Source organism: Chelonoidis abingdonii, chromosome 2, assembly GCF_003597395.2.
Source record: "Chelonoidis abingdonii isolate Lonesome George chromosome 2, CheloAbing_2.0, whole genome shotgun sequence".
Taxonomy (NCBI): domain Eukaryota; kingdom Metazoa; phylum Chordata; order Testudines; family Testudinidae; genus Chelonoidis; species Chelonoidis abingdonii.
In genome coordinates this window covers 255,061,169-255,081,026 of record NC_133770.1, presented here as the reverse complement: position 1 = coordinate 255,081,026, position 19,858 = coordinate 255,061,169, and the positions used below count along the sequence as shown (strand labels likewise).

Below are 19,858 nucleotides of genomic sequence, written 5' to 3'. Positions count from 1 at the left end.
CAAGAAAAGTTGCCTATCAAAGATTTGTTCTAGAGTCTCGCTTCTACCATGCCTATTACAACCAGCTGCCTTGTGGTACTGTACAGAATATATAAAGATTTGAGTCATCTACATGTGCAGTGTTTAAGTCATGCATAAACCCATATTTCCACTGAAGTATAGCAATTAAAAAAGACAAGACATGTCGTTAGCCTATGTTAATACAATGTCAAGTCTAGCAAATATAGTAAGGCGGGATCACTGTAAAAACACCTGTTTTTTAAAACATCTGCACCTCCCTGGAATTGTTCCTCAAAGTCTGGGACATGATTTCAAGAGGTGCTGAAGACAACAGGAGTTGGTGATGGTCAAACACTAAATTTGCTTATTCTGGAAGATTAATAGACAGCTAAAATATTAATTATACCTGGGGCTTTTGTAGACTGTATTCAGATTCTATACAGAAACCTATATAGAGGTAGTTAGGAAATAAATTATTTATTACTCAATAACTAACAAAATAATCTACTAAAACATAACACTATACAATATGCCAGTAAATGTGCTATATAAGTAGCTATAATATTTTGGAGTTTAAATATATACATTTTACAAAATATTGTTACAATGGAGACCTCACCACAATATCTGCTACTAAATTGACTGAGAAGACCATTGTCTATGTGCATTTTAAAGTGTATAGTTTAGTGAAGTGTAAAACAGCAAAGTTCTATTGTACTTTGGGAAAAAATGTTGTCTTCATTACCTTTAAGTCCAACACTTCAATTATATGCATTGTAAATAAATTCTTTACTTGTGGAATTGATCTAACTAATTAAAGCTAGGAGGTGCCAAAACACTCCCCAATCTTGGCCTACAACACAACGTCATAGTCTCTCTCTCTCTGTGGGAGGGATAGCTCAGTGGTTTGAGCATTAGCCTGCTAAATCCAGGGTTGTGAGCTCAGCCCTTGAGAGGGCCACTTACGGATCTGGGGCAAAAACCAGTACTTAGTCCTGCTAGTGAAGGCAGGGGGCTGGACTTAATGACCTTTCAGGGTCCCTTCCAGTTCTATGAGATAGGTATATTTCCATATATTATTATAATCACTTAAACAGAAATAGTTAACAATGCACAATTGACATCTGTGACAAAGGACCACTACACAGAGTAAGGAGAAACCAAGCTTTTCACTGGCAACTTAATAAGGATTTGAACATAGATCTTGTAGCAAGAGATTTGTGCATTCATTCACTGCTGCACATAGGTCTGACATGTTCTGTTTGAAAAGACAAGGTGGCTGAGGTAATATCTTTTATTGGATTAACTTGATTGGTGAGAAAGACAACATTTGAGTTTACACAGAGCACTTTCTCACATGGAACAGATTGTTTAGCAGCAGTAAACACATATTTCAAGGGTCCATTCAAGGTGAAGCGATTCATTTACATCCTTCCAGTCAGAGGAGAGAAAAGGGCATCTGGGAGGACGGGTTGATAGTGGGTTATAGATTGTTGTAATAAGTAATGAAGTCGGTATCTCCATTCATTGCGTGATTTTTAGTGTCTAGCAAAATTATGAATTTATGCTTCCAGACATGGGGACTGGAGATGGGGCCACACCACCGGCATGGGTGGCAGGTATCATAAGCCTCTCCTGACCAGGCCATGGCCCTGCCCATTGTTGCACCCCAAGGCCCAGCCCTCACTTTCCACACAAAGGCCACTGAAAATTTAAAATTTTTTATGATAGCAACTCTCACACTGTACAAAGGTCAAATATAGATCAGTACACTATTTGCCAATGCTGTTTTCTTAGTAAGATGTGCTTAATGTAACAAAACAAGCATGTATTTTCAAGATCTAATTTAACTGACAAAAACTGTACTTAAGGAAGGACAAATGGCTGATTTCATTAGGCAAAACTTTGTATGATGAGAACTTCTGCACGGCATTGTTACCAGAAATCAGTACATCTTCCATCCTAAGAATTTTTTAGCAATACACACGGAAATAACATTCTTCAGAGGTGTCTAATAAGAGACTCAGAAATCCATAATTAAGCACCTAAATATAAGTGGCCTGATTTTCAAAAGTGCTGAGCTCCTTCAAATCCCACTGAAATCAACAGGACTTGCTCTACACCTTGAAAATCAGGCCAATGTATTAAAACATCAAGAATCATTTTATTTTACTGGATTATGGCTGCACGTTAATATTTTACCTAAAGACAGTGTAACAATGTAAAAGCAGGGATATAAGTTACAGCACACTGTTCAGCAAAACAGCTACATGAACTAATTCTACAGGAAAGAGAAGACTGATTTCAGAATTAGAAACCAGCTATATGAAAAAATGCTAGTTAACACCAGCATGAGATGCAACCTGGGGTAAAGAGTCAGTTTACAAATTACCTTCCACTTCAACTTTTGTATTTATTAAAGTGCTGTCAGTGCATACCAGGATGTAAAGAACAAAGAGGAAGACAATCTCTGTCCAAAGAGTTTAGAATCTAAAATGGACAGAGAGACCTCAAAATAGAAATATTGTACAAATGCGACACAGATTCTCAGATTGGTACACCACCGCCATTGGTCTTAACAGAACTTGTGGTGTTCTACAGGAGAGAATTCCTATATGCAACAAAAGGCAAATAGCAACTGTAATATCACAATGAGGAACACTTCAGGTCATCTCTATTCAGTCTTCAATAGTAACTGCAAAATTATTCTGTACTCCCTATTTCTCCACATAAGATATCTGAAATGGGTTTAATATATTATATAGTCTTGTTTATGTGTACACTGTACAATGCAATACAATTCACTTTTACAGAACATCCTTAATGCACAAAAATTATAAAAGGTTCATCAAGACAGCAAATCACCTACTAAAGCAAAAAGGAAAAGCTTCAAGGTACAGTTGAAGAGACCAGATTTAATTCTGGTTTGAAGAGGGATGATGAGTTATCATTTGCACCCTCTCTCCAGGTAGAAGATGAGTTCATCTCGAGGTCACAGGGCTGATTGTACATTTCACTAACGTGATAGCTACTGTCCCCTAAAAATGTGTTTTTACTTCAAAAAGCAGCAGTAACATCACATCCAAGGCAGTTTGTCCGTCTCTGCAGCTCCCACTAGCTCCTTTCCTCTTCTCCAGTACTCCCAATGCTCATTACCTTCCTTTCTTGCTTCCTCCCCTCCCCTGCTTGCCTCTTTAGCTGTTGCTCCAGTTTCATCCCCATGCTGTTCATCCATTGCATAGTGTTTTTTTCCTATTAGTCACCTGGCTCATCCAGCTACCTCCTTTGTCTGCAGGGCTGGTTCAAGCAAATCTGAGGCCTCTAACAAAAATTTGTTCAATTAAGCTAAAAGGCCCAAGGTCCAGCATATTACCTGATCAAAATTCGTATGCCATACTAGACATGGAGGGAGGGTTTCATCAGTCCCAGAGGAAGCAGGGAATAGGCACTGTATCCAGGACTGATGTGTACATTTGTGGAGAAAGTTAAAAACACAGTGAATAGAGAGTTCTTGTTAAACAGGAAAAAAGTGTGGGAGCCTGTGATGTGCCTGAGCTCTAATATAGGAGAAAGCATCCTGCTTCTATAGGCATATGCATAGTTACAATCCCCACAGAACACTTGGCAATAAGCGATTTGTGTTTCACACCACGCAGCACTGGAACATTGGCCGTAGATATCACACAAGCAGTAGTACCCTCTCACTATACCCTCAGCCCTTCATGCCCTCTGTGGCTGTAAACTTGACAGCAGTGCCTGTATTAGCCCATCTCACTTACTTCCCTCCCAGGTACCACTGACCTTTCCTACCCCAGAACCTTTGGGAAAAGATCCAGTTGTGAAAGGATTAACTGTTTGATTCTATGAGACCAGACTTTCAGATATGCCCTTAGCATTAGGAAACAATTCTCTATAACAAAGAGTTGAGAAACAAGTGTGTGCTTAAGCATCGATAATGTAATTCAGGGGTTGCTGTTTATAACAACTGATAGCTAAAGAGAAGCAGAGTAGAAGTGAAATAAAATATAAACTTTCGATGGTCAAAGTTCAACTGTTAGTCAAACATTCTTACCCTTCTCATCTCTAGCCTCAACAAGTCAGACACTTCCTTTACCAGAACGAGCAGTAAGACAAGCAAAGACAGAATATACTCTTGTGGGAACAGTCCTGAAATAGGAGAATGGATCAACGCTAACCCTCCTTTCACTTCTAATGTCTAAGATTCTATTATTGGAGAGCATTTAATAAAGAGCCCTATGAAATGTACTGCATTCTTTATAACAATACATATTGTTCTGCTCACCTTAAGCAGGCTTGATGCATAAATTGTATACATCTCATTAACAGACAAAGGCATTTTAAATGAAGTAGCAAATATTCCCCTTTGTTTATTGAGACTCTCTGTAACTTGAAGCAAATTTCATGAGTAAAGCCTCAGATAATATGTATAACATGCTCTATTTTCATTGTAATAGGCTACTCATTAAAGTTTAAAATGTGCCTTTTGTTTCTGCCACAAAACACAGCAAGACTGGAAAAAAATTAAAAAAACCATTTTGCTTCGTAGTCATTTTGTGATTAATTACTTGCTTAGTTATGGATCATAAACAGGTGCAGGAAGTTACTTTGGAAGTAACACTCATTTTTGTAGGGGAGCAAAGTTCAGTTAATAAATGCCTAATATATATTTATAAGCTAAATTATAATGGATCCCTCTTAACTCTTCTGATTTTATCAGGTTAAAAAAAAAAAAAAAAACAGAACAAACACCTTTCAAGGACATGTACATGTAGCTTTTTCAGTGCTAAAATTGTGTCAGGGCTGAGACTAGGTGAGTCAAGATGGGCCCTCTGTCTGAAGGAACTTCGTCTTGTTCCAGCAGCTGAATGCCAGTATTGGTCTGCAATTTAGAGATGAATAGGGAGATGGAGAAAAGATAAAGGTTTTCTTTCTTTTTTGGGGGGGGGGAGGGAAGAGGCAACCAGTAGAATTCATTCTAAACTGTAAAAGGATTCCGAATTCCTAAAATAAGTCTGTGTGTATTCACCACACTTTGCTATGAAAGTGATACACTTCAGATTTGACTTGCGAAGAGTTCACTTTAAAAAAAGCAAATGTAAATAAGCAGGGTAATTTTATATTAATGTGATAAGCTGAAAAGAAACGTTCATGTTGTGTAAAATTCAGATCATGGATTTCTAGCGTTCATGAGCTCTGATTCTCAGGACATACCTGTCATTGGAACTATTTTAAGACTGGAATTGGACTAACAAGGTTAAATCTGAATTTTTTTAAAAATGTGTTAATTTGTATTATGATAGCATTTATAGACCCCAACTAAGATTAGTGATCCATTATACAAACACATAGTAACAGGCAGTCCATGCCCCAAAGATTTTAATATTTAAGTAAGACAGAAGATAAGAGAAAGGAGGTATTACTAGTCTCATTTTACAGATAGGGAACAGAGGGTAAAAAAAAGTTCAAGTGACTTGCCCAAGGTCACAAAAATATGTGGCAGATCCCGGAGTTCCAATCCAGTGTTATAGTCACAAGATCACCCTTCTGATAAGATTTTTATATTCCATAGGATTTAAAAAAACCTTTGGAAAACCACAAAGTTTGATTAAAAAAATCTCCAGTGGATTTCCATAGTGATTGTAACAGAGATAAGCATCTGAATTTTTGGGAGTTCAGAGAAACATCACCTTTGGAAGTTCATCCATCAGTTTTAAATATGAGATTTTTTTTTTTTAAATGACTATTATAAATAATAAATTTGTCCTGCCTTTGGAAGGAGAAAGGTTAAATTGTCTGTCATGAAGGTCACCTGCAGAGACTGGTGTGAAGCAACAAGCCATGTTTTATCTAATTTGTCATCCAGAAAATAAATGTTATTAGGTAAGGAAAACCTGTCTTCTTGATTCGGAGAAAGCAATCAGATAACATCACTGACTCTCCTCAAGATCCAGAAAAAAATCCAGAGACCTGGAAAGTTTGGACACAGATTCAAGAAATACCCCAAATTCTGGTAAAAGGGAACTGAACTGTTCCTTTTACTCCTGGCCCAGAGGGCACTGAATTGTTAGTGTTTTCCTTGCTAGAGGACTGAGTTGCTTCCATTTCCCTGGATCTGAGACACATTTTGAGGTCTGAGGCCATGTCTACACTAGCACTTATTATGTCTGCAAAACTTTTGTCACACAAATAGCATGACAGACAGGAATGGCAGAGTCTTGTTTCTGCTCTAAGTGATATCAGACAGTAAGTAAAGGATTCCGAATCACAATTGCCTGGAAGGAGCTACTAATGTCTCTCTTTTCAGGAGCATTTACACAAAACTTTTGAGGGAGCAAAAATTATATATATAAAGAAAATATGTATATATTCAGGAAGGCAAACCCAGTCTTCAATGCAATTTTTAATATCAATTACAACAGCTGTAACACAGACTGAAAAATGTCAGCAAAATCAAGAGTGCAACTAGTAATTTATTCAGTCTTTAACTTCTGTGTGAGATGTACCTTAGTACTCCCTACCCATTTACACTCTTCCTCCCAGCAACAGTATTAGGCCCCAATTCTGCAAAGACTTATGCATGTTCCATTGACTCTTCATTGTAGTAATGCAAAGCACATGTGTAAGTGTTTGCAGGGTCAGGAATTAATACTGGAGTGCAAAGCTTAAATCTTAATTTCGTAGTTTCCATCAGTTTGTTTATCATCTGTTTTTTCAGTAAAATATTCCAGAAACATTACTGAAATTTAAATTATGATTAAAAAATATGCAAATAACTGAATTGAGGAAAAAAACATTGAAATATAGGTTTGTCTACATGATGTTTTAATGTACTCCACCTGGGATGTAAACTCTAGCACCCATCAGTATGTCACACACTAACTGACCTATATGGATCCTGTGAGCACACACTAAAGGTTCCCTACTTTCTGTAAATGTAGTACTGTTTGAAATGGAGACTAGGGAACTTTTGGTGTGCACCAGCCGGGACCCACATGGACCCTGCATGCTATCACACCATGTAGACCAGCCCACATTAAAAGAAGCAGAGAAGGGGAACTAATTCCACAGCATGGCATAGACAGTTTTACTCAAAGCTGTAGAATATTTTACGTACCTAATCGAAAGACTTCATTTGTCTGTGGGAACAAAACAGTCAAATTAAGGGATAAGTATAAATGACTCATTCAAAACATATTACAATTTCAAAATGTTTTATTAGAATTGTCAGATAAAATATTTAACAAGATTATTTCTTAATGTGTGTGAGATTTACAGCTAATGATACTTTCTGTAAGGAAGATAAGACAAGAGTATTTTAAGAACCTTTTGTTTTCCTGATTAATGCTTCCATCACATCCCACTGCTCATTGGTAACCTACATAATATAAGAAGAAATAGCATTTCACTTGGGTCTGTATACAATTTTATATAAATTTTTAAGTATGTTTGTATGTAAATAGTATGCATGTAACTTACTACCTTTTTCAGGTCATTGAACTCTCCAGCCATAGAAACATATTCTCCACCGTCCAGTCTAATAACCTAGGGGAAAAGGAAGCAATGCACTTAAGATTGGTGCTTTTTTATTAAGCTCCTGTATCATTAGCATTCTCACATATCAGGGTTTGGAAACACCAACCTCAACTTGGACAAATTCAGATTTAAAAAAATACGCTGAAAATAAATGAATGCAACACTTCTTATAAGAGCTCTGTGCTTTAAAACCATGCAGAGGTCTCAAATACGCAGCCCGCGGGCTGAGTTATTTCCTGCAGCCTGCCATAGCTCCCCTCACCCCCAATCTCCCCCACCTCCGCCTCCTCAAGTATGCCACATCCCTGCTTCTCCCCCCTCCCTCCTGGAAAGTCCTAAGTGGCAAACAGATGGACTTTCCAGGAGGGAGGGGGTGCGGAGCGGGGATGCGGCACACTCATGGGAGGAAGCAGAGAAGAGATGGGGCCGGGGCGGGGATTTGAGGAAGGGATTGGAATAGGGACAGGGAGGGGGCTGGAATTGGGGCGGGGCAGGGGTTGGAACAGGGGTGGGTTTTTGTATCTTTGTATGAAAAGGTGTCAGTGGTGTGGCCCACAGGCCAATGTACTAGTCCTCATGGTGATTTGAGTTTGAGATCCCTGAGCTAGAGTGAAGTATAATTAAGGCTAAGAGTTTGTTATGGATATTTTTAGTAAAAGTCATGGAGACGTCATGAGCAATAAAGAAAAATTCACGGAAGCTGTGACTTATACTAAAAATATCCCTGACAAAATGGGGATCTGTGGGTCCCCACACCGTTTGCAACGGGGAAGCTATGTAGCAGCTAGGCGCTCTGGGAGCCCTCACTGCAAGTTGGGTGCTGGAGCTCCAGGATCCCCCGCAACCCACATCTGGGAGAGTTGCAGGGACTGAACTGCCTGCTTCAGGGGTTCCCCCACCACCTGCGGGGGTTAGGAGCTGTGAGGTGCCCCCACTCTCCTGCTGCTCCTGTGGGCCAGGAGCTGCAGGATGCTCCCACTGCCAGCAGTTCCAGGGGCCTCCACCACCCACGGCGGCCAGCAACTCGGGGGCTCCCCTGACACCTGTCTGGAGCTCGGGGGTGTCCCTGCTGTCAGGGGGGCTGGGAGCTGCAGGGTACCCCCGCTACATGGGGAAGCTTGGAGCTCCGGGGACCCTGCAGCTCCCAAGTGCCACAGGCTGAAGTCACAGAGGTCACTGGAAGTCATGGATTCTGTGACATCAGTGGACATCACAGTCACTGATGACTTCACAACCTCCATTACTAAATCGTAGCCTTAAATATAATCGACTAGGTTAAAAATGAACCTAAGGTTTTCAAATTAGCAATTTCTCTTGCTTAACCTCTCAAATACTCTACAGGACCTAAAGCTTCTTTAAAAATTCTCACCACCACCAAGATCATCATCTATAAGCCTAATACTGCTTACAGCATGAACCAGAATAATGAAAACGTACTGCTCCAGTAACCCAACTTGCATATTCACTACAGAGGTATGTGGCAAGATTTGCAATTTCTTCTACAGTTCCCAGACGGCCACAGGGAATCCTCCCAATCATTTCTTTCTCAAAGATACCTGTTGGGTCCATACGGCTAAAAGCACCCTACAGAATTTAAAAACAAAAAACAAAAAAAAAACAAAAAAAAACATTCAGCAAAATATTATGAGTAACTAGAAAATAAATTCAAACTAAGATTTGATTCCTGGTTTCAGACTTAATACATAATCTAACAGTTAGTAGGAGTGTTGTGACAATCACATGCTTATTAGTGGGGTGGGTTAAGAGAGAACAGGAGACAAAGGTCAAATTCTGGTGTAAATTCATTCAACAAAGCAGTTCATGGTATTCAGCAGTGACCCTTCTACACAATTATAGAGCAGTAAAGAGAGGCTCAAGTAAGCGTTTGTACATTTTTTCTGAAAACTTGCAGGATAAAGAAAAATGAGAATGCCTCAGGGCTACTATAGAAATGTAGGGGAAACTTAAACCAAAATCATACGAAGCACAGAATAACCAAACTGAAAAGCAAGTATCCTTTAATCTTGCTGAACAGGAACAATGAACAGAATACATCTAGATAGCTTTGGGCTTTAAAGTGCATTTGAATATCTGGGAACAGTGCAAGACATGGGTGAGGCTGGGGAGAAAAACCTCACTCAAATGGACTCTTTTACTAACAAGAATAAACTTCACTGAGCAAAATCAGAAACCTAAGAAAACATATGTGAAGTCAAGCAAGCATAGTGATATTTAGTAAAACATCAGTAAAATAGTAATATAACTGCTTAATGATCTTATTTTTTAAAATACTAGGTTGTATATCTAATTACTTTGCACTGATAAAAGGCTTTTCTTTTCCTCCTATGGTTACTTAAAAGTAGTTGTTTCCCAAAGTGTGGGGCCTTCCCCCAGGGCAGGTGGGGGGAGAATATAGATAGGCCTCTCAATTGTTCTCCAGCATATCAGCTTTCATTAAAAAATAAGTCTCCAGCTATTACAGTTGAAGAGAACCTTGAAAACATGATTCACTAAAACCTGATGCAGCAATGCCTGCCTTCGGTCATAGAGAGCCTGAACAGTAGCTCTGAAGCATGAACTGCTCCACTACCTCAGATACAATGATGATAGTTTGTAAAGTATTTAATTATTCAGGATTAAATATTATGAAGATCTACACAATCTGCTCTAAGTGATGATGGGGTAGGTTTATTTCCCCCCCATTCCACACACTTCTGCTTGAGAAGCAAAGCCCAAATTGTCCACGAGGGCATCTATGCCCACTTGAGAGGAAGCCAAGGCCAAGAACTGTGATCAACATAGTTAGAGTGTGAAACTGTTTTAGAGAAAAAAATTAAATGTCACCACTTGGCACATGCAACTAGAACTAAAAATCGCTGTGAAGTGATACTGTAAACTTGAAAATAAAAGTTTTATTTCAGTTTTAAATAATAAAGTAAGTTGTATTCAATCATCTAGCATTCAGTATTGACTAGGGAGTTGCACCTTTTGTTGTATCTGTAGGCTAAGCATACTGTTTCCACCTGGGGCTCCTTGCACTGCTCCATTACCCCTACAAGCTTCCCATTTGTCAGCCTCCCGTCGCCCGCTAGTTCAGGGACTCCCTGCAAATCCCCCATTCCATCATTCATGCCAGGGGCACTGTGTGCTCCCCAGGTCTCCCTTCGCCCATACCACTGTCTCTCATGCCAGGGGCTGTATGTCTCCCCTATTTGCTCTCTCTCGTCCATGCTTTCCCTTTCCCCCTTTTCCATACCAGTGACCATTTGTTCTCCTCCCTGCCACCCAACCACCAGGACTTCTGTGAACCTCCCCATTTTCCACACCACTCATTTCTTTCTGTCTGGGACATAAGTCATTCATGATTTCAACATTTGTAAACTGTTCTGGGAGGATCAGCAGAGCTGAGATGGTGGGTATTATTATACTGGAAGGCATTAAGGGTTGTCATCAACCAGTTCTTTGATGCATACACAATTGCAGAGGAGGTGTTGGTTCTGCTAACCAGATGCCAGAGGCCTGAGTGTCCTCCAGTTTCCTCCTTCCAGTTCTCCTATTTTCACCAAAATCAATAGGGTTCTACCCACTGATGCCTACAACATTCCCTGAAATTTTGGAATTGATTGGACGTGGCACTCAAAAGAATTACAGACAAATAAATGTCACAGAATTTAATGTAAAGCCTTGCTTTCCTCAAACAAATGTGTCATTTTTTAAAATACATATTGAAAGACCTGTTTAAAAATACAATTTAATTTCATTTAACTTAAATTCTAAAATGAGAGTAAACCTTAAATAACCCTCAGAGGAGCTGAAGGGAGGCATGGAGTTCCATTTTCCTTTATTGGGAGAAGGGAGGCTCAGCTTTTAAAAGTTTGGGAAAATACTATCCTAAAGCATTTTACAATTACTCTCATTTCACAGATGGGGAGAATAAACCACTCAGAGTATAACCGACTTGCTCGATGTTGCACAACACCGTTGGATCACTGGAGAAACCAAGTTTGGTCTTATCTATGCTGAAAAGATTATAGTAAGGATAACACTATCTTAAAGCAAGTATGCATGGCATAGCATATGTAGACATGGAATTATTAGATTTTTATTGGTATATGAGACCCCCACACCAGCTATGCAAGAGTGGAATTGAGCCAGGTAGGCCCAATCAGCTAATTATGCTTCAAACAGGGGAGCTTTTGGCTGCAGGCAGCTAATTAGGACCAGGCTCACCTGTGTAGGAACACTTGGGACCTATAAAGCCAGGAAACTGGCAAGAGATCGGGACAGCTGCTGAGAAAGGGTAGTCACTCCCTGAGAAAAGGCTTTTTGGAGCTGGTACACCCAGAGAGAAAGGGGGAAACAGAGAATAGGAAGCAGTAGGAAGGAACAGAAAGGGCAGAGAGAGGAAGCCCAGAACTGCCGAGCTGGACTGAAGAGTAGAGGGCAGGCCTGGTTCCCCTCCCAGCTACTGAGGGAGTGGCACCGGGGCAGTGAATGAGAAGACTGTCTAGGACTGTTGATGGTCTGAACCCCAGAAGGCGGAACACAGAATGATCTAGCTGGAGGGGTAAGTCACAAAGAGAATGCTGCGGGTCCTAGAATGAGAGGAGCTGCAGACCAGAGTCAGAGTGATGGCATGCAAACTGTGGACAGGAGCACTAGCCTTCAGAGTTAATCCCCAGAGTGACCAGGAGGAGGCGCTAGATCAGGGATGAGTGGAGCACTCCATGACAACATCAATTTCACTGTACACACACACAAACCGAATAAAATATATTTCCATCAATTATCAAAATTTACAGATAGGCAAAGTAAAAGAAATGCTGTTTGAGAACTCTCTGGAGTATGATGTAAGACTATTTTGTATATTTTGATATGGTAACAACTTGTGTTAACAGTTATAAAACTTTAACTTTTTAAATCTCAACATCTAATGTAATTAAATGATTATTGTATGTCTGCCATAAGTTCCCACAATTGTGAAAATTTAAGAGAAAAAAATAAGAAAAGCTGAAAAAAACAATTTTGTGCAACTATGAAAATATCAATATATAAAATGCTTTAAAATAAACATTAATATTTCCATCAAAATTATTACAAAAATAAAAATCAATTTCTACCAGGCCTAAGGACATGTAAGGTCATGTCTCACTTTTTAAACAACAGAAATGTACCTTTGTTCTTATTGGTCCTGGTTGAATCACATTGAATCTCATGCCATATTTACCCCATTCAGCTGCAAGAGACCTAAAAATTCATTAACAGAATGCATAAATATTTCAAATAGCATGTTGCCTAATGTTATTCAGGATGTAATTCAGAATCAAAACTGGGAAGTATATATGTTGAATTTATAAACACTTTAACATTTGACTCCTGACCTACGTACTGGTAGATTTTTTTGAAATATTGTCCTTTTTTGTTATTGAATTTTAATCTTCTCACACATGGATCTGATGTTATATGAATTAGCGAACTGACAAATACAGTAACACCCATTTGAAGTATATATTGCATATAAAGCATATATTCATGACAATCTTTGGGAGTTAGGCACTTTAGAAAATCCCACCAGTATACACTTGTGGCAGATCGTCAATATAACTCTCAAACCAAGCGTTTTAGGAAAAATAAGATAACCAAACCCCAAGTTCTAAAATGTTTTACAAAGCAGAATAAGCAGTGCAGGTTTCCTTTTATGAACAATATTATCTTTGCATACGCTGTTTCTTTAAAGGTGCTAAAACATTTGGTGTGGTAAATGAATAAGGTGGCTAGTCTCTGAAATACACACTTAAGTCACATTCAACTTGTATGAAAAAAGTGTACACAGAACAAAGCAGAAGTATCCCTTATTTGCTTTCTGTTTTTCTGGAGAAATAAATCACACCTGACCTACTTACATTTTCAAACATTTCCATTTGATTATCTCTACTGAAGTGTAGTAGCTGCACTGTCTGTTAGTCTCATCTACTCCCCTATAGCTGCTAATCACAGATGTCTTTGTTTGGGGAATGAATGTGGATATCTGTTTAATGCTATTAAAGGAATTACTGCAGATAGTCCTGGTAAAAATCTAAGCAGCAGAATCCATGAATTGAGTAAACTATTTATTGATCTCTTTTTGCCCTAGTAAGATGGCGAAAGTAATAAAACAAATAATTCTTTCCATGAGAAGCTGTGATAGTAGCAACTCCTTTCTTGTTACGTAAAATGGAAGCTAAGGAGTTCATTTCTGATCCAGTCAACTAGCTTCATTTTGTCAGACTGACAGGATGTGGATAAAGAACCAAATCAGCCCAGTCTGGAACATGTGAAGATAAAGCATTGGTATGCTCAGCTACTCACTTGCACATTGCATCTACCCCAGCTTTGGCAGAGGCACTTGGTGACACAAATCCAGACCCACTCTCTGCATAGATTGTTGTAATAGCCAAGAATGCTGCCCCTGTAAGATGATAACATTTTTAAACACGCAGGACAAGCTACAAATCTTAAAATTAACAACAAGTATTAGAACAGTACTGGTGTTTGCATCAGCTCTGTTTTCAGAGATTTAACCTTCAGCTGTAAAAGAGAATTCAAACAAGTTTGGGTCCAGCTGTTCTTTTCACGTTTGGTTCTTCCTGTCCCTGAAATGAAAGAGTTATTCCATATATACAAATGCTTTTTCTTGGTGGTACTTTAAATCCCAGTACTGCATTTGGAATTGTGCAAGTAGGCCCTTGCATCCATAGAGTCCCACTGACACCGAAATTATACCAGTAAACCCCTTGTAGTGTACACAAGGCACGAGCCAGGTTACTATACTCGTGATACTTCTTGCTGTCCAGGCCTTTAGGATATATCCATATTGCAATTAGAGGTGTAATTTCCAGCTTGGGTAGATGTACACGTTAGCTTTTCTTGTGCTAGAGTTCTACAACCACTGGCATAGATGCAATGGCACAGGTAACTGCTTGGGCTGGCTGCCTGAGTACAATCCCATCTGAGATCCTAGATATGTACTCTGGCGGATAGCCTGAGCCACTGCTCATGCTGCTGTGGCTGCACTGCTATTTTTAGCTTGATGAAAGCTAGAGAGGGTGTCTTCCCAAGCTGGGAATTACACCTCCATCTGCAGTACAGGCATACCATCAGTTCTCAGGCAGCTATTTTTGCTACAGCTTCCATCAGTTCCCCACACTTCCTGGCTGAAAGGACAGGACATAAAACTTCAAACATCAATGTGAACAATTATTAATTTCAGCACAGTTTTAAATTATTACGAATTGCAGTAGGGGTCTTGAGGCTGAAACTGAAGTTTATTCTAGTGCCCAGAGATCTCTTTTCTTAGCAGATTACAGTAACTCATACTACAGCAGAAAATATACCCAAGTTAATCTTGACAATTGTACTAATCTTGCTATTAGTGCCATAACGAGATCTCACAACGAAGACTTATTTTTATAAAATACATTAACAGACATTCAGGTAGAATAGCAATTATCAACATAAACGAATGATGTAATATATTTTGTTTGTTCATTCATTTTCTTTTGTAATATTCAGTAACTTAAAATAGCTTGCCCAATCATTAGTGAGTACCTACTTTAGTTGAGAAAGGGAACAAAACATTAGCCGTAAGTCCCTGGTAAAGAGACCACTAGTTCCTTATGCTAGTGAATGTAAAACGAAAATATTTTTAAATACACTATAGGTAGAATAATGATTTTAAATATGATTGTTGCTCAATGGACATCACTAACATTTTATGTCTTGGGGATAGCCTATATACAAAGACAAATTAAAGTAACTCAGTTAAATATTTATGGTGAGAAAAATTCACAGGAGAATTAAAATAAAAACCAACAACATAAGCTAAATAGGCATTAACAGATATGACTGAGGATATCCTGCAACAATTAGCCTTAGAGAAATGACATTCTTCATACAGAGACTTTGAACAGAAAAAGAGGCAACCCCCCCTCCCAACTAACTTTTATATCCACATCAAAATAGATTTTAATTATGCATAGTTAGTAAGTAAAACCAGGTGCCCCCAGCTTAGAAACCGCAAGACTGATATTTACCGGGTATTGTCAAGGCTCATCAATGTTTTATTTCTATGTATTTCAGTTCACTCTTACAAGATGAATGTGTAAACGTATCAGTTCAATAAAAGGCCATTATCTAATTGTTTTTGCTATCTCATGTGTTAAAATTTAAAATAATGTTTAAATAAAGAGGCAATGGACATTTGTATTACAGTAACACTTATATGCCCCAACAGAGATTGGGACCCCACTGTGCGAGATAGCATACAAATGCACAGTAAGACATTTCCTGCAACAAAGAGCTTAAAATTAAATAAAGCATGTACTATTTACAAAAATAGTTTTAATGTAAATCACATTTTGGACCTAAAATACATGTCAGTGTCCCTGTAACAGCTGAGATGTATGCCAGCATACTATTATTAAATATCTGTTTACAGTAGCACTCAGTGTCCTATGTGCATCCCAAACATTCAAGAAAGAATGGTCCCTGCTCCAAGGAGCTCATAGTGTAAGGACAGGCAAGTAGACACAGGTTAGGGGAAGGGAAACAACAAACAGGGAATTTTTAAAAATATAAAATATAAGATTCACTGAAGGTAGCATGGCAGAAGGGGGTCTCTTAAGAGAGCCTTAAATGCGAACAGGCCTTGCATGCAGGGGCCATGAAGAAGAAAGCAAAACTGAAAGACGATGACTAACTGGTGGCCAAGGGTGTGGACACTATTAGAATAGAGAGGGAAGGTAGAGCGATGCCATGAAACTTAATAAGGATATATAAAGATGGAAAGAAGTACATGGAGCTTTGAAGGAGGCAAGAAGCTTAAAATTTGATGGGATAGGAGATGGGGAGCCAGGGAAGGTAACTGAAGAGGACATTGACAAGTTCCTGTTGTGAAACAAAGAAGCTGACTTTAATGGCTGCAATGTGTATTGACTAAAGGGAAGCAAGGTATCTTTGGAGGGCCAGAAAAGAAGCTACTGAAGTAAAATAGGCAGGACATTAATAAGTCCCAACGGAAATTTGTCTGTGAGAATGGATCTTGGAGATGCTGAGTAGGAAGAAGATATTAGTACCTAAGTGTTACTGGACTAACTGTACATTTCTAGAATGCACTGCATGTGGCACATGAAAATACTATTTTACTAGAGACCGTAACATACTCTAAAGAGCGTATATACAGCTTTGTAACTTAAAACCGTAGTCATCAATACACAGTAATGGCACAGCAAATTCAGGCATCGTGGATACTTTTTGGAGTAAAGTTGTACTACGCTATCATAAAGACTGTAATCTCAATAAATCTGACCAGATTCGCATTTTTTGTAATTATGATTGTAGTAACGGATTTTTGTTCAGGTAAAATACAGGAACAGGCCTTTATGCATGCTATTAATTTTCATGCTCTAGATGTGGCTTCTTCCAGAATGCTTTTCCTATATCCTTCTGGAATAAATGTATATTTTGAGTAATGGAGAAATAGAAATAGTCAAAAGATAACGTGGCTCACATATGTATAGTGAACTACTCAATATTCATGTACAGTGAAGAGACTATGAATTTTATAATTAGCACAAAAACAAAGGAAGAGGATGTACTTCATTCTTGAATTAAGTCTATATTCTATTGGCAATTTATTATTTTAAATGTTCACCAGGAAAAATCTGATAGAAATTAAAATAACTTATTCTCAAGGATTCCTTGAAGCACAAAAAAAAAAGAGGCAGTTATAGGCAGATACGTTAAAAAGATCATAATGAAGATCGTAATGATATACAGCAAAATATACGAAGAGATGATTTTGGCTAGTTAAAGACTCATTTTAAAACTACAATCTAATGAGCAGTAAATATGGTTTCAGGTACGAAAGACAAAGCCTGACACAGTGATTGCACAATAATTAAGAACATATTTGGGAAAGTTTACTGGTAGAAAGGAAACTCTTTTCTTCTGCTTTTACATAATTACAGATTGTGTTAAAGCAACAAAAATATGAAATTTTAGAATGAACAAGTCCATCTGATCAGGCAGCTAGAGAAATGCAATACAAATAGGCTTTGCAGAATTCAATTTTTATTGTTTATATTTGACAGACAATATCAATGTCTATTTTTATCAGTTGAAATTGTTACCGCTGTGTGAAATTATAGGCTTCAAGCAATTTTTTTTTCAATTTTTATTAATTTAAAGTTTCACAGTTGTGGGAAATTATGGTTTGTGGTCAGACAATTTTTTAGTGACAGTAGATAGAGACTCAAAGAGTTAAAGCTTCATATAAAACTCTTAAAACACAAATTGTCAACGTCACATGTCAAAATATACAAAGTAAAAGTAATTAAATCAAACTCAAGTTCTCAATCAGCACTTCTTACTTAGCTTACATGTACATTTCTATCATCATTGATGGAAATACTTTTTGTTGGTTTGTGGGCATACAGTGAAATCGACGTTTACAAACATTTACCTATAAAAAACTAATCTTTCTAAATCTAAATACAAGTCAGGACAATTCTAGGCTTTTATCTAGTGTGAACTATTGACTCAATGTGTGACTTTGTGCCTTAATACATCTGGAAAAGTGGTAATAAAAATGGGACCATATGGAAAACCATACCCAGGAACTTGCACCACTACTAGCTAAAACACATCACTGCCTGGAACTTGAAAAATGATTGGAAACTAACTAGAAAGAAGACTGAAGCCAATACGTCTACTTTTATTGGTGAAATAGAGGGAAATGCAGAAAGTCTTCAAATGTAGTGAAAAGCAAGTTAGATGCTTGCAGTTCTTTTACTTTAAATAAATCTCAGGTGCTTACAGTAACACTAATGGTATTTTTAGGGGTGGGGGGGAGAATAACCGACTGTGATTTTTAACCTAACTGAATCTAGTTAAATGAATGCCACATAGTTCATTGCTTAATTAAAAGGAAAATGGAGAAAGGACAGAGCAGACAAGTAATAGCACTATTCGTAATTTAAAAGGAAGTCTTACTTTTTAATAATTTACAGATAAGGTCCAAAACCTGCAATCAGATTTGTGTAGGCAGCATCATTCACTTTGGATCTGATTGCAGGATCGGGTCCTAAAATAAAATTATGGATTCCGCAAGGTAGTGCTGTGTTGTATAGATGTTTGCACTATACAAAAAGTTTCTTCTTGCAAACCTGTACAGCATTAAAACCCATTTATCAAAATGTTTATTTAAAGCATCAAAACTTGCTATTGTACATAAGTGTTAAAGTGAGGACAGTAAATGGTAATGAGATGTCATAATCCTTAGGCATTGTTTAGCTTTAAGTATAACTTACCTCTTTGTACTTTAATTAGTTCCTTTCCAATTTCTAGAGTTACAAAGGCAGTACCATTAAGAACAATATCAACTATTGTTTTCCATGCATTAGCAGAAAGACGTTCAGTAGGGGAAACAAAGTTTCCAGCTGCATTGTTTATCACAACCTAAAACAAGAGAAGACAAGCCTAAAAAGTTACATGGAAATTAGTTCACCATAGCACTTAAGGAGTATAAGAAAACTTTTGGCATTGCTAGAGATAGAAGTAAAAATGTTCCTATCAATGAAGTACAGTTTAGACAGACACAGGAAATAATCTATCATAAACTGAAGAGGAGGGCCACCATATAGAGTCATAGAATAGCAGGATTGGAAGGGATCTCAGGAGATCATCTAGTCCAACCCCCTGTTCAAAACAGGACCAATCACCAACTAAATCATCCCAGCCAGGGCTTAGTCAAGCTTGACCTTAAAAACCTCTAAGGAAGGAGATTCCACCACCTCCCTAGGTAACCCATTTCAGTGCCTCACCACCCTCTTAGTGAAAAAGTTTTTCCTAATATCCAACCTCAATCTCCCTCACTACAACTTGAGGCCATTACTCCTTGTTCTGTCACCTGCTACCACTGAGAATGGTCTAGATCCATCCTCTATGGAACCCCCTTTCAGGCAGTTGAAAGCAGCTATCAGATCCCTCTCATTCTTCTCTTCTGCAGACTGAACAACCCCAGTTCCCTCAGTCTCTCCTTATAAGTCATGTGCTCCAGACCCCTAATCATTTTTGTTGCACTCTGCTGGACTCTTTCCAATTTTTCCACATCCTTCTTGTAGTGTGGGGCCCAAAACTGGACACAGTACTCCAGATGAGGCCTCACCAATGCCGAATAGAGGGGAATGATCATGTCCCTCAGTCTGCTGACAGTGCTCCTACTTATGCAGCTCAAAATGCCATTAGCCTTCTTGGCAACAAGGGC

At 38.4% G+C, this 19,858-nt stretch overlaps 1 protein-coding gene across 2 annotated transcripts in view; it reads right to left on the bottom strand.

Moving 5' to 3' along the window:
• Positions 1-7,215: 7,215 nt before the first annotated feature.
• DECR1 (2,4-dienoyl-CoA reductase 1) overlaps positions 7,216-19,858 on the bottom strand; it is a 42,457-nt gene continuing 29,814 nt past the window's right edge. Inside the window, exons 5-10 of one of the 2 annotated variants that reach the window (XM_032795322.2) lie at positions 18,903-19,050; positions 13,903-14,002; positions 12,729-12,801; positions 8,992-9,138; positions 7,501-7,563; positions 7,216-7,396 (exon numbers count right to left, since the gene is read on the bottom strand). In XM_032795322.2, the coding sequence (XP_032651213.1) occupies positions 7,337-7,396; positions 7,501-7,563; positions 8,992-9,138; positions 12,729-12,801; positions 13,903-14,002; positions 18,903-19,050 (591 nt within the window). In that variant the 3' untranslated portion in view covers positions 7,216-7,336. Of the gene's footprint in view, positions 7,397-7,500; positions 7,564-8,963; positions 9,139-12,728; positions 12,802-13,902; positions 14,003-18,902; positions 19,051-19,858 lie in introns of those variants that run through there. The other variant, XM_075063093.1, reaches the window with a different exon arrangement.